General features: G+C 31.8%; 1 protein-coding gene across 1 annotated transcript in view; it reads right to left on the bottom strand.

Moving 5' to 3' along the window:
• Positions 1–13,951, bottom strand: part of LOC148299014 (multidrug resistance protein homolog 49-like) — a 42,542-nt gene extending 28,591 nt beyond the window's left edge. Inside the window, exons 1-6 of the mRNA XM_088276451.1 lie at positions 13,733–13,951; positions 6,391–6,584; positions 4,309–4,453; positions 3,244–3,344; positions 1,888–2,059; positions 173–297 (exon numbers count right to left, since the gene is read on the bottom strand). Coding sequence (XP_088132577.1) covers positions 173–297; positions 1,888–2,059; positions 3,244–3,344; positions 4,309–4,453; positions 6,391–6,584; positions 13,733–13,816 — 821 coding nt within the window. The 5' untranslated portion in view covers positions 13,817–13,951. The remainder of the gene's footprint in view (positions 1–172; positions 298–1,887; positions 2,060–3,243; positions 3,345–4,308; positions 4,454–6,390; positions 6,585–13,732) is intronic.
• Positions 13,952–14,873: the final 922 nt, after the last annotated feature.

The following is a 14,873-nucleotide window of genomic DNA, read 5'->3' as shown; positions in this document are numbered from 1 at the left end:
TATTTAAGCTTATAATTTGACCAGATAATTTAATTTACTAAAAATAGTACCGAAAAATCGCATGTAATGCCTTCGAAGACAATTATATTGAATAATAAAATATAATTTTACTCAAAAATGTGTTTTACTATGTTAGCCTACGAACTTTTCAGCCCATCTGTTATATTAATACCTTTGTATTTCTTTTTTCTCCCCTCCAAAGGCGATGACGGTCCGTATGGCACTCAACACTTCCTCAGCAGCGCTGCCCGCGTAACTGTAGCTGTTCAACTCGTTTACAGTGAGAGAAGATTGTGCCTAAAATAACGAAAAAATAAATGTATCATACAGATTGTATTCTTAAATGCAGTGGAACCTCTATCTATCGTTCCCCGAATAATCATTTTCCCGGATGTGTCGTTTAATTCTTCTATCCCGAATTCATTTCATACAAGATCATTGAAGCGCCCTTGAGGTATTATTTTACAAAAATGGCGCTATATAAGTTATCCAAATTTATTATTATTATTATTAAGAAAGACAGCATCGATCTTTTCTATGTACCATTTTACCGCATTCATTATTTGAATTACGTCGCACATTTGACATATCGCTCACTCCTTTCAAGAAGGTCATAAATCAAAAATCATCAATTTTCAGGACAATTTCCACGTTCATGCATCTCCTCATACATACCCGCCGATTGTTACGACTCCTAACCTGACCACTCTCAAGTATTTGGCATACCTGATCGTGCCATGTTTTTCTCGGTCTTCCTTTGCTCTTTTTTCTACTTACATTCGCCTCATAAATTTGTTTTACCGTTCTTTACTCACTCATTCGTTCTACATGTCTAAACCATCTCAACACACCTTTCTTAATTTTATCGATAATGCTTATCTCAGCATTGCATTCCTTCCTTATTTCACTATTCGCACATCTATCATACATCGTTTTGTCGCACATTCTTCTGAAACGAATATGCAGTAGTGATAAAAGAAAAGAATGCATGGTTGACATGAGTATTAAAAAAACTCACATTGTGTGACGACCGCAGGGGTATGCAGAGAGAATAAAAGGCCACACCAATATGTCTTTACAAACAATCTTCCCTTCTTCCACATTCACCCGTCTTCTCATACATACCCGCCGATTATTCCGACTCCTGACCTTACTACCTTTAAGTATTTGAAATACTTGATCATGCTAAGCTTTCTTCAATCTTCCTCTGCTTCTATCACCAAACACATTCTTCCCATAAATTTCTTTTAACATTTTTCTTCACTCATTCACTTGGTAAGGAAAGAATTGTACAGCAAATTTATGAGGCAAATGTATTTTAAAAATGAAGATATAAGAAAGGAACGTAAGGCTGAACAAGGAACAATTGAAAAGATTAGGAAGAGTTCTATACGGTGGTATGGACATGTGGAGCCAATGGATAGCGAGAAAATGACTAAGAAAATATATGTTACCAATGTGAGAGGGAAAACAGAACGAGGACGACCGAAAAAGACTTGGCACGATCAGATCAATCAGAACCTAAAATCTGGCGGTGTCAAAAGTCTGCGTAATCAAAGGGCATGTATGACTATATGTATGGATGTGAAGGAGGCGAGGAGTGTATGTCAAGACAGAAGAGTGTGGCGTTCCATCCTTTCTGCCTACCTCTGCGGGGAAACGGTGTTATGGTGGTAGCAGTAGTAGTAGTGTGTATTTTAAATCCTAGGGGTTTAAAACTTTGTTATGACAAGAAATAAGTTGAAGTTTTTGAAAATTTTATGATGACCGTAGAAAACTACAAGAATTGCTTAAGGAGAGGGAGAATCCATAGAAGAATGTAATGAAAGTAGATGTAGTAGATGAAAGATGAGGCACATATTGAAAGATAATTGATATCTAAAGTACCTTGGCGACCAATGCAGCGCTGATGACGATGACGGGCGTAGAAGTCATTACCACAAGAGTCAGCTTCCATCCGTAGATAAATGCGATAGCAACGGAGAAGAAGAATGATGAGATCAGATAGAAGAACATTCCGATCTTCTCACCCATACCCTCGTTCAACTTGTTGAGATCACTGGAAATCAAAATAAACATGTTTATGCATGAGTATGTGGTAAATGCAAAAATATTTGAAATATTTGTCATTTATCAAGCCCTGTATCGAATTGCCATTCATTTATTATACCCTGCATGATACTGATATCTTATCCTGTATGACATTCATCGTAACCTGTATATGCCTTCATATATTTATCCTTAACTGTATCATACTCTCATTCAATTATCTTACCCTGTATCACACCTTTATCTATTTATCTCACACTGTATCACACTATCATTAATTTTTCCTCTCCTGAATCAAGTCTTTATCAATTCATCTTACCTTGTGATACTATCATTCATTTATCCTACCCTGTATAATAAATTTATCCATTTATGTATCATCCCTGTATCATACTATAATGCATTTAACCTATCCTGTATCATATTTTTATCTTTTTTCAATTCAAATCAATTCAATTTATTCAATAATTAATATATATATTACAAACTAACATTTAAGGCGTATACATTAAAATAAAAACAAATCAAAAAGTAAGCAAGAAGACTCTCGTTAAATATGTAGAAGAATCCCGCTTCGGAAGACTCCTTCGGACACATGGAACAGATCAATATCCAATGTGATATTGTTCAACATAGCGGTAGCTCTTCCTACACGCATAACCATCGGCAGGTTGGTCTTGTGCATAAGAATGTGAAACAATCTATGCCGACGCTGTCTTAGGTAACTATCGGGAACATACAGACCAATGCTCCGGATAATTTCAAGATTATTGATCATACAACAATCGAAAAAATTCGCGCAACAATCAAAAAAAAGGCGTAATCAAATACACATTCCTTCTAGTCTCTAAACTTATGTAGCCAAGCATACAATAGAGAAACTCGGTCGGGTAGAGCCAAGGATAATAGCCTTAATAATATAATATCTTACCTTGTATCACACAAACATTCATTTTACCTATCCTGTATCATACTTTTATCTATGTATCTCTTACATTTTATCACACAACCATTCATTTAACCTATCCTGTATCATACTTTTATACATCTATCCTACCCTGTATCCATTTATCCTTCTCTGTATCTTGACATCATCTTTTATCTTATATTTACCACAGCAGATAAATACACAAAAACCGTAAGAAAATCGGATTGAAATACAAAAGAACATACAGATGATAAATTTCAACTTACTCTGTAATTTTGCTAGCAAAGTTGAGGTTAGGTTGAGTGTCGTACCAGGACATGTCCTGTCTGAGAACAGATTTCAGGAACAAAAATCGTATCCTCGCAATCTGAAATACAATTTTAAAATACTTGTTTATTCAAAATAATGTTTGGTTTCTGACGCTTATGATACAAAAGATAATGAAAATAAGTGTGGGAAGGCAACAACTTATTTCAAGGTAAATAGATTTGGTATGGTTGTTGGTAATAGATAGCATGGAATGAAGCCTGAATCTCGGGTAGAAAATGGCGTTTAAGTAAGTCAATTTTTGCAACTATATGGCGCCCAAATAAGCCCATTTTTTTATGTGAGATCACGCTTAGAAAAGCACATCCTGTAAAAGATGACGTCCAGACAAGCCAACATTCGGTAAGAGATGGTACTGAAGAAATGCATCTCCTGTCTTAGCTTAGCTAATAAGCACATATCTGGTAGGCGTTGATGCTCAGAAAACCCAATATCCAGTAAGAGATGACGACCAAAGATGCAAAAATTTGTTAAAATATAGAGCCCTGATAGACACATTTTAGGTAAAAGATGGGGCCTTAAAAAGCCAATCATAGGTAAACTATTGCACCCATATAAGCCAATATACGGCAAGATATGGTGCCTAAATAAGCCAATCTCCCGCAAGCTATGGTGCCCAGAAAAGGGAATCTACTGCAAGATATGGTCCCCAAAAGAAGTAAACGTTGACCAGCAACCGGGTTTCGTCGTTACCGACATCATCAGACTGGTCAAATAAAAATAAAGTGGAAAAGCTAAAAATATTGGTTTTAATCTAATGATATATTAAAAATGCAATTCCATCACGAAGTGTCAGTGGATAGTATAAATCTAGTAAACGTTGGCTCATACGAGTAAAAGGACATTTTCAGTAAGAGAAAATGCCCGAGGAAGCCATCTCCTGAAAGATACATTGCCCAAAGAAGCCAATTTCAGGTGAAATATGGTGCTCAAATAAGCCTAGATAGCAAATAAGACAAAAAAAAACAGCACTAAATCTACAAAGAAGCTATGATTTGTTATACCTGTCTATTGGCACTCCAGTTTAATGAGTGTACACTTAGTATACCAGCCACAAACTGAGTAGCAGCGATGGCTAGACTTCCCAGACCGAAGGCTCCAGCATCTCCTGCTAAGAGATCAGCGTTTTGTTCTGCTGTAGCATTAGGCCTGAAATTACAAAAAAACGTTAAAATCAATACAAAGTAATTCCTTTATTCCTATTATTTTTTGACATCTCATCAAAGATGAAGAAGAATATGGAAGTCTGGGCATTTACGGGGCTGACGACCGTCATCGGCTGGATTAAGTGGCCACTTTACACACGTGTAACATTCACCAATTCTACCCATTATTGACAACCACACTATTCAAATTCTTGGAAGTACTATATATATATATGAACCAATTTAGAAACCTTGTTCTTGAATCACTAGAACTTCACTAGAGACATCTATTGGTGAGATGTAAAGAAGCTTTTTACTAAGCAGAAACTCTTATATTAGTATGTGAGATCCGAATCCTGGATTATAATCACACACATGAGAAACGCCAGAAAATACCATTTTCATTTTTATTATTAAGCTTATAATTTGACCAGATAATTTATTTACAATATTTTGAGTGTGTCCAAATACTTGTTCACAAAATCTGGATTATCTCCAATTACAGGAGTTATTTTCATATTATTTTTTTACATCTCATCAAAGATGAAGAAGAATATGGAAGTCTGGGCATTTACGGGGCTGACGACCATCATAGGCTGGTTTAAGTGAACACTTTACACACGTGTAACATTCACCAATTCTATCCTTTATTCCTTTCTAAATAACTTCTTCAGTTATGTTGAGATATGAATTCTTTTCCATCTTACTCCTGATTACTGAGGGTTGTGACCCTTGTGGAAGCGTGATCATTGACTATTTGATATCTTACTAGCTTTATATTGCCCTGAAAAAATCTCAAAGGATTTTAAACTTGGAAGCATAATATATTGACTTTTTTAAAATGACTAACTGCATTGGTATTTATTTTCTTGGCTAGCAAAAGTGAGTTCAATGGCCCTCCTTAACATTTTACGTTTTGGTAGTTGGTCACTTTCTTCTGTACAACTACGATATATGTGAATTACTAGATGAAACTGTTCTACAATTTAAAAATATATATATTATATTTGACAGTCACCAGTGGAGACAGTGTTTCTGTCAGTATCAAGTCTAATTTTTATAAACAAAATAAAAATAAATAATAATATTAACAATTAATATGTAAATTCATAGTTTGAATGCGTTTTCATCAATTTAGAAATTAAGACATTCGTAAAAAAATTGAAAATTTGTCCACCTCCGTTGTGTAATGGTCAGCACGCTCGGCTACCGTTCTGGAGGTCCAAGGATCGATTCCCAGGGGGGTTTAATAAATAGAAGTGATTTTTTCACTCTAATATTTATTCAATATTACACTGGACTGGTACCTAAAGTGAAGGTCTGATCACCTTTCCTTCATGTGTAATCGATCGAGATAACACTGCGTTTATATGAAGCAGTGCCCTATGCACCATTGGGGTGCGGATAAGGGTTTTATTATTATAATTATATATATATATATATATATATATATATATATATATATATATATATATATATATATATATATATATATATATATATATATATATATATATATATATATATATATATATATATATATATATATATATATATATATATATATAGATAACACTGCGTTTATATGCAGCAATGCCCTATGCACCATTGGGGTGCGGTAAGGGATTATTACTATTATTATATATATTTATTTTTTTAAGGAATAACCCGCCAAGCGTCTTATTTAAGATGCTTGTTTGCAGGTAGGATAGTAAGGATAGGGAAGGTAAATGTGAAAAATACATCACAAACACCCAGATCAATTGAAAATAAAATGCCTGTCCTGTTATATGATCCAATTTTGAAGCATTGTACTTGAATCACTAGAATTTCACTAGAGACATCTATTGGTGAGACAGAGAAACTTTTTTACTGAGCAGAAACTCTTATATTGAACAAGTATATGGACACATTCAAAGTGTTGTAAATGGTCGTCCTTACTTGAACTGTCCACCGCCGAATACATTGATGATAGTGGTAGTAGAAAGCCCGTTCTCTGGGTGCATTCTCTCCACCAAGAGGTTGGTGAACTCTCCGTACAGCATGATGATAAGCGGCAGCCCCCAGGCCGTGGTGAGGCCCATCAGGACCCCGAACCACGTGGCGGCCAGCTCGGTCCTCGTGGCATACCTGAACTGGAAGAGGAAAAGAAGGTCAGAGTTATACGGGATTTATGGCGACCTTGACGCGTCGGGCTGTGGTCTCGGGGATAGTGCCGCGGACTCTGGGTGGGAGTTTCTCCGATAAATACATCATAAGTATCCGCCATAGCTAGTGTGGCAGCACAACCATCCCAAACGACGTCTTGTGCGCAACTAAAATGAGATCGTCCGACACATCGCTCACTCCTTTCAAGAACGTCATAAATCAAAAAACTTGATTTTTCAGGAGAACGTTTTTAAAGTTTAAAAATATAACACAATGTATTAAAAATAAATATCAAGCCACTTATTGAACTTTTTACTGTGCAACAGATCTTTTTAGGTAAAACCTGAAGGTTTTTTCTCAATTTGAAAAATATTTAGTATATTTAAAAAAAAATAATCAAACAATACCTTTTCTTCAAAAAGCAAAAGAACATTTTCTGCCCTGTAGCGGGTAAATATTAAGTTAAAAATATGCCTCTTTTGCTGGGATATTGTACATATTCTGGGCATTCCGAAAACATGCACAACTGAAAATTTACGATTTTTGATTTATGACGTTCTTGAAAGGAGTGAGCGACATTATGAAGCAGCGTGCGCGTGTACGTAAAGTGCGGCACGCACGCATACTCATACATACTGTGTATTGGTGATTCTATCCCCGATTGATTTTAAAATTTATTTATTTCCGTCACTGCAAATGAATACCTTTATATTTTAATAATTTTATGTAACACGTAATCATGTTTTGTGAACAAGTATTTGGACACACTCAAAATGTTGTAAATAAATTATCTGGTCAAATTATAAGCTTAATAATAAAAATGAAAATGGTATTTTCTGGCGTTTCTCATGTGTGTGATTATAATCCAGGATTCGGATCTCACATACTAATATAAGAGTTTCTGCTTAGTAAAAACCTTCTTTACATCTCACCAATAGATGTCTCTAGTGAAGTTCTAGTGTTTCATGAACAAGGTTTCTAAATTGGTTCATATATATATATATATATAGAACTTCTAAGAATTTAAGTAGTGTGGTTGTCAATAATGGGTAGAATTGGTGAATGTTACACGTGTGTAAAGTGATCACTTAAACCAGCCTATGACGGTCGTAAGCCCCGTAAATGCCCAGACTTCCATATTCTTCTTCATCTTTGATGAGATGTCAAAAAATAACACGTAATAGTATTACGGAGGAATACAAAAAAATGTGAACCCATATTTATTATATTTTATATTGATATTCTCATTTTTAAACTCGAGTAGTAGTAAATACATATCACCGGGAGGGGAAGGTTAAGCTTGTAAAAATACTGTATTATTTAAATATTTGTGTGTATATGAATGTAAACATAAATAAATTTTAATTTAAGTTTTACTTAGTACCATAAATACCACTATTTCTTAAAATCTACTGCGACACGTGTTTCGATGCATTCCGCATCACTTTCTAACACCGTATACGGATGCATATTATGCAGAATGTATCGAAATACGTGTCACAGTAGATTTTAAGAAATATTAGTATTTACTTAGTAAAACTTTAATCAAAAATGGATAGATTTTACCACAAAGTGACTGTCGAATCAATTTATGAAATATATCTTTATAAAATAAAACAACTTTGTTTTAACCACTTATTATTGGTACACTTTTTCCAATCGTTTGTTCTACAAGAACCTTGTCCACATCATGCCAAAGGCATCGTAAGGGAAGAGTAATGAACTCTAACCTAACTATGATTATTTCAATGTTTTAGAATTAGTACATGAACCCTGATGATGACAAGGTTCTTGTCGAAACCGGTTGGAAAAAGTGTACCAATAAAAAGTGGTTAAAACAAAGTTTGTTTTATTTTATAAAGTTTATAAAATGTGCCACAAAGAATCTGCGAAACGAAATAAATGTTGGGTTATATATCCAAAATAAACAAGGTTCGTTGGATTCAATTCCACATTTATTTATGTATATGTTAATACGTGATGCGTTTCGTCTTCTTAGCACATTATCAAACACTCAAGAGTGTTTGATAATGTCCTAAGAAGACGAAACGCGTCACGTATTAAAATATACATAAATAAATGTAGAATTCAATAAAAAAACATGTTTTATTTTTGATGTATGTGAAGTAAATTCTAAATTTTAGAGTTGGGTCCTTTGGACGTTGAAGGTTGAAGAGGTGGTAGTAGCTGTTTCTTTTTTTTATTTATTTTTCATTTTTTATTTTTATTTCTATCAGTGGGAAAAAAGACAATAGGGGGAGGCTTTATTCACTGTCATATTGTTAATTATGGGTTCAAAATTCATTCAAATTACTTCAATTAATCGTGTTTAAAATAAAATGTGTTTCCAAAATTCATTCAAATAGCTTCACATACGGTGTTTGAAAATAATGCGGAATGCATCGAAACACGTGTCACAGTAGATTTTAGGAAAAGTGGTATTTATTAAGTAAAAGATTTATTAAAAATTAGTATACAAGGACATTTTGTAAATATTTTTAGTCAGTGTTTGATAATGTCCTAAGAAGACGAAACGCGTCACGTATTAACATATACATAAATAAATACATATATACATATACATATACATACTAATATAAGAGTTTCTGCTTAATAAAAAGCTTCTTTACATCTCACCAATAGATGTCTCTAGTGAAGTTCTAGTGATTCATGAACAAGGTTTCTAAATTGGTTCATATATATAGAACTTCCAAGAATTTGAGTAGTGTGGTTGTCAATAATGGGTAGAATTGGTGAATGTTACACGTGTGTTAAGTGATCACTTAAACCAGCCTATGACGGTCGTAAGCCCCGTAAATGCCCAGACTTCCATATTCTTCATCTTTGATGAGATGTCCAAAAATAATACATAAATAAATGTAGAATTCAATCATACATTACCCAACGATTCAATATGGAATTCTACCAACTGTTTGCAGTTACAATAAACGAAATAAATGTATCTCTTTAAAAAATGTGTACCATGTACATGTATTCGCGGGGAACAAAAAGCATCAACGAAGATCAATATCAATCTAAATATAACTATTATTAGCGTGTATTTCTCGGAAACAATACAGATTTCCTGTTGTTTCAGTAGTACATATTTTAATAGTAAGAATTTAGAAGCCATTCAATTCATGGCCAAGACAGTTTTGCGGCGGATTTCCCCTTTCTATGACGCAACCGTTACAATATTCCCAACACGTGGATTCAATTCTTCAAAGGCTTAATCATACTGAAAGGTTTTCTATCAAAGTTGTTGATCGTATAAGATGCCACTCTAATATGTTACTAGAATGAATATGTGGAATTTTAAAAAACTACGTGTAAAAAAATATATATATATATATATATATATATATATATATATATATTATATATATATATATATATATATATATATATATATATATATATATATATATATATATATATATATATATATATATATATATATATATATATATATATATATATATATATATATATATATATATATATATATATATATATATATATGTATATATATACATATATAATAATCTCAGCCTTGCATTCATTCCTTATGTCACCGTTCAAATATCTATTATACATCGTTTTGCGTCGTCACATTCCTCTGAGAGATCGCATTTCAACTGCATTCCCTGGTACAGGTGTAGCGCAGTACTGATCAGCTTGCCTTCATATAATTAACGATTAAGCCAAAGTGTTGCAGTGCCCTATGCACCGTTGGTTAGGGAAAGGGTCAGAAGAAGAAGAAGAATAAAGGGGATGAAAGAGAATGATGAAGAAACTAAAATTGATTTAATCGTTTACAATTTTTATTTTTAGTTAAAATACTGACTCTTTCGTAATTTCTATCATCGCCTTACATACGGCTCACTCCTTTCAACAACGTCATATATAAAAAAAAACTTGATTTTTCAGGAGATCATTTTTAAAGTTTAAAAATATAATAAAATGTATATATAAATATGTTTATATATATCTATATATATATATATGTATATATATATATATATATATATATATATATATATATATATATATATATATATATATATATAAATATATATATATATATATATATATGTATATATACATACACACAAATATATGTCAAATGAATATTTGGCATTACATAACACATGTACACACTTTATAAAATGTACCTGCATGGATGTTGTCACACCAGCTTGTAAAACCATTACTGCCCTTGGAAATGTGTTAATAATTTACAAATAATTAACAAATTGATTATTGTCTATGCCAACAATTGTTTACATAACATGTTGACATTATCACATAGTTACGTAAGTATTGATTCTCGCCCTGAAGTGCCAGCACATTCTTATATCGTCAGTGTTTCTCTAGACGGGTGTTGGTTTATTTTATTAATTTTTTAAACCATAACGTGTGTTTTTTAATTTATTTAAAGCCGAGAAATCAGCGTAGACATATAGTTTAGGTCTTCACAAAGAGATTGGTACATACTATTAGTATAAAATATGTAACCATTAAGAATTCCAGTAGTGATCATGTCTTTAAGAACAGTGTCCGTCGATGGTTGCTTCTCGTTGGAAGGGACAAGGTAGAAAGTGAATTAATTAAAGTCCAGGTGTTATTATTTTATTGTAAAACCTTTATACTGTATATTGTTATTGTATCTTTTGTATGTAATGTATAAAATCTAGTAATTAAAAAAATATATATTTGTATTAACATGTAAGTATTTCGAATCAATATAGTCTATGCCTAGTGAAAAAAAAACCTTTTTTACTGACTTTGAAATGAGGTCAGGCAAAAATACCCTTTCTGTCAATCAATACCCTAGCATCAACCGAGCGAACGGGTAAAAATACCTTTCCCGTCCTTAGTGCGTTAACATGTCAAAAGGTTCTTTTATTTACTGTTTCTGCATTCACTTTGTCGTAAGACATGGTGAAATTATAAAAGAAAAACACCTGTTTTTTTACCACTTGAGTTTATTTTAATAAAATAAACGTTATTTATATTTATATTATATATATTTATATATATATATATATATATATATATATATATATATATATATATATATATATATATATATATATATATATATATATATATATAAATATATATAATATAAATATAAATAACGTATATGTCATAAATCCTCGTACATGGAATCGTATAGAAATCGTTCCAGTAGGTACATGGTTTGAGAGGGCGTAAAGTTCCCAAAAAAAAATTAATTAAATTAAAATGATATGTCAAATAAAAATATAATTTTTGACATCTCAACATAGATGAAGAAGAATATGGAAGTCTAGACATGTACGGGGCTTACGACCGTCATTCATTCATAATATAACATTAAGATTTACCAATTCTACCCATGATTGATAACCACACTTCTCAAATTCTTGGAAGTTTTATATGTATGAATATACCATAAATCCTCGTACAAAATTGGCAAGGCGAATTTTCTTAGGCAACTAATAAATATTATTTATAAAAATACATCGATAATTGGGGTAAAAAATTTCATACTTAGATAAGGAAGTATTGCATAAATATGGACTGCATTTACAGAAACGATTTCATACAACACGACCTTTAACCTTATCCTTTAAGGTCACTTAGCAATACATAATTATATAATAGAGCTGTATCAAGGTTGTAGCAAAACCATCGCTACCGACACTTTGTATAGTAAAACGAGTAAACTATCAAAAGGATTATGAAAAACCATAAATATTTATGATTCCATTAAATTGACTGCATTTATATATTTCCTTAAAGCACCTACTTATATTATTTTTGGCATTGGTTACTTATATTATTTGGCATTTACTTTGTGGAATAACGATGATAATACAAAAATCAAACCATTTTCAGTGCATTGCTATTTTATTGCATATTGCCCATTAAAAATGGATAGATTTGTGCCACAAAGTGACCGCCGAATCAATTCATGAAACAACGTATTTTTATTTGTGATAACAATATTTCAAAAATTCAAAGCACAAGTGTCCGTTCATATTTATTTTACCTCTGATTTATATTTAGTTAACCAACATAACACCTAGAGGTAAAATGACTGTAGATTCACTGTATTTATTATATTCCTTGCAAACATACATATATATATATATATATATATATATATATATATATATATATATATATATATATATATATATATATATATATATATATATATATATATATATATATATATATATATATTACTAATTAACTAACTAACTAACCATCACGCCGCTTCTCCGCAGGGGTAGGCAGAGAGAATCAAACGCCACACCACTCTATATATATATATATATATATATATATATATATATATATATATATATATATATATATATATATATATATATATATATATATATATATATATATATATATATATCTTTATGGTGTAAAACTTTAACAGGTTCTACGTAAAAAAAGTTTTTGTAAGAGTTCAACACTAGTGGGTATTACATAAAAAAGGCACTACAAGAGTTTAACTCTAGTGGGAATTACATAAAAAAGGCACTACTAGATTTTAACTCTAGTAAGAATTACATAAAAATAGGCACTACAAGAGTTTATTAACTCTAGTGGGTATTAGATAAAAATAGATTCTGTAATAGTTCGAATCATTTAATTCTTTCATAATTTAAAAAGTCTCACATACAATTTTGAAAAGAAAAATTGTTGAACAATATATTTTAGATTTTTTAGTTATCGATTGTTTTATTTTAATATTTTAAATGTTATAATTTTAAATGCATTAAGAATGAATTGTTTTCTTTAATGTTTTGAATATTGAAAGCACTAACTTTGTGGATCATATTAATATATTATTTCGAGAAATAAAAATACTTTGTGTTCTGATCCACTCACATTTTTATTAACCAACTAGTTTCGACAACAACCTGTTGCCCTCTTCAGTAATGATTTAAACCCTAAAGAGGGCAACAGGTTGTTGCCGAAACTAGTTGGTTAATAAAAATGTGAGTGGATCAGAACAAAAGTATTTTTATTTCTCGAAATAATATGTTTTCTTTAATGTTGTACACACTAGAGTTGAACTCTTACATTAAATTTATTTATATTTTAATAAAAAATACATTTCACTTACCATGCTATAGTAGGGAAAAGATTCCTTTTTATTTTTCTGCAGCGTCAGTTTATTCGACTTCATAATTAACGATTTCATTTTCATTTTTATATGTATTAAAATATCACAGATTGTTCTCAAATATCACAAAATATCAATTTGATATTCACAATTGTTTTCCACAAGTATTTTATTAAAAACTATCACAGCAGTTGTACTAAATTATAAACTGGAAAATGCACTAATAAAAACTAACTAACTAACTAACCATCACGCCGCTTCCCCGCAGGGGTAGGCAGAGAGAATAGAGCGCCACACCACTCTGTCCTTGCAAACATTCTTCGCCTCTTCCACGTTCATGCATCTCCTCATACATACCCGCCGATTGTTACGACTCCTAACCTGACCACTTTCAAGTATTTGGCATACCTGATCGTGCCATGTTTTTCTCGGTCTTCCTCTGCTTCTTTTCCCGCTAACATTCGCCTCATAAATTTGTTTTACCGTTCTTTCCTCACTCATTCGTTCTACATGTCCAAACCATCTCAACACACCTTTCTTAATTTTATCGATAATGCTTATCTCAGCTTTGCATTCTTTCCTTATTTCACTATTCGCATCTATCATACATCGTTTTGTTACACATTCTTCTGAGAGATCGCATTTCGACTGCATTCAGTCTACTTTCATCCTTCTTTTGCCAACTCCATGTTTCACTTCCATACATTAGAGTTGGAACCAGGACTCCGTTGTGCACTGCCAGTTTAGCTTCCGCTGATAGGTTTTTATTTGCTATAACTGATTTCAGTGCACCGTTCACTTTGTTCCCAGCATTCACTCTCCTTTCTATATCTTTATCAATCTTTCCATCCCTAGAAAACATACTACCCAAATACACGAAATCATCTACCTGTTCCAGAATCTCTCCGTTTACCAATATTTCACATTCAGATCTGCATTGCACTAATAAGTGAAAAAATGCACTAATAAGTGAAAGAAAAATAGTCTTTCGTGCTAAGTCCACTTAATTCATTACTAATTTATAGTCTGAGGATGAAATAATTAAAACTATTAGTAAAAGAATAATTATTATCAAGTTTGAAATTATAATTTTAAATTGTTTCTCATTATTTAATAGGACGCATTACTTGGTCATTTGTAG

This window comes from Brachycentrus maculatus, unplaced genomic scaffold (genome assembly GCF_059751285.1).
Source record: "Brachycentrus maculatus isolate JH-2025_06_01 unplaced genomic scaffold, ASM5975128v1 h1tg001423l, whole genome shotgun sequence".
Taxonomy (NCBI): domain Eukaryota; kingdom Metazoa; phylum Arthropoda; class Insecta; order Trichoptera; family Brachycentridae; genus Brachycentrus; species Brachycentrus maculatus.
The sequence above is the reverse complement of the archived record's forward strand: the minus strand, read 5'-3'. Positions and strand labels throughout refer to the sequence as shown.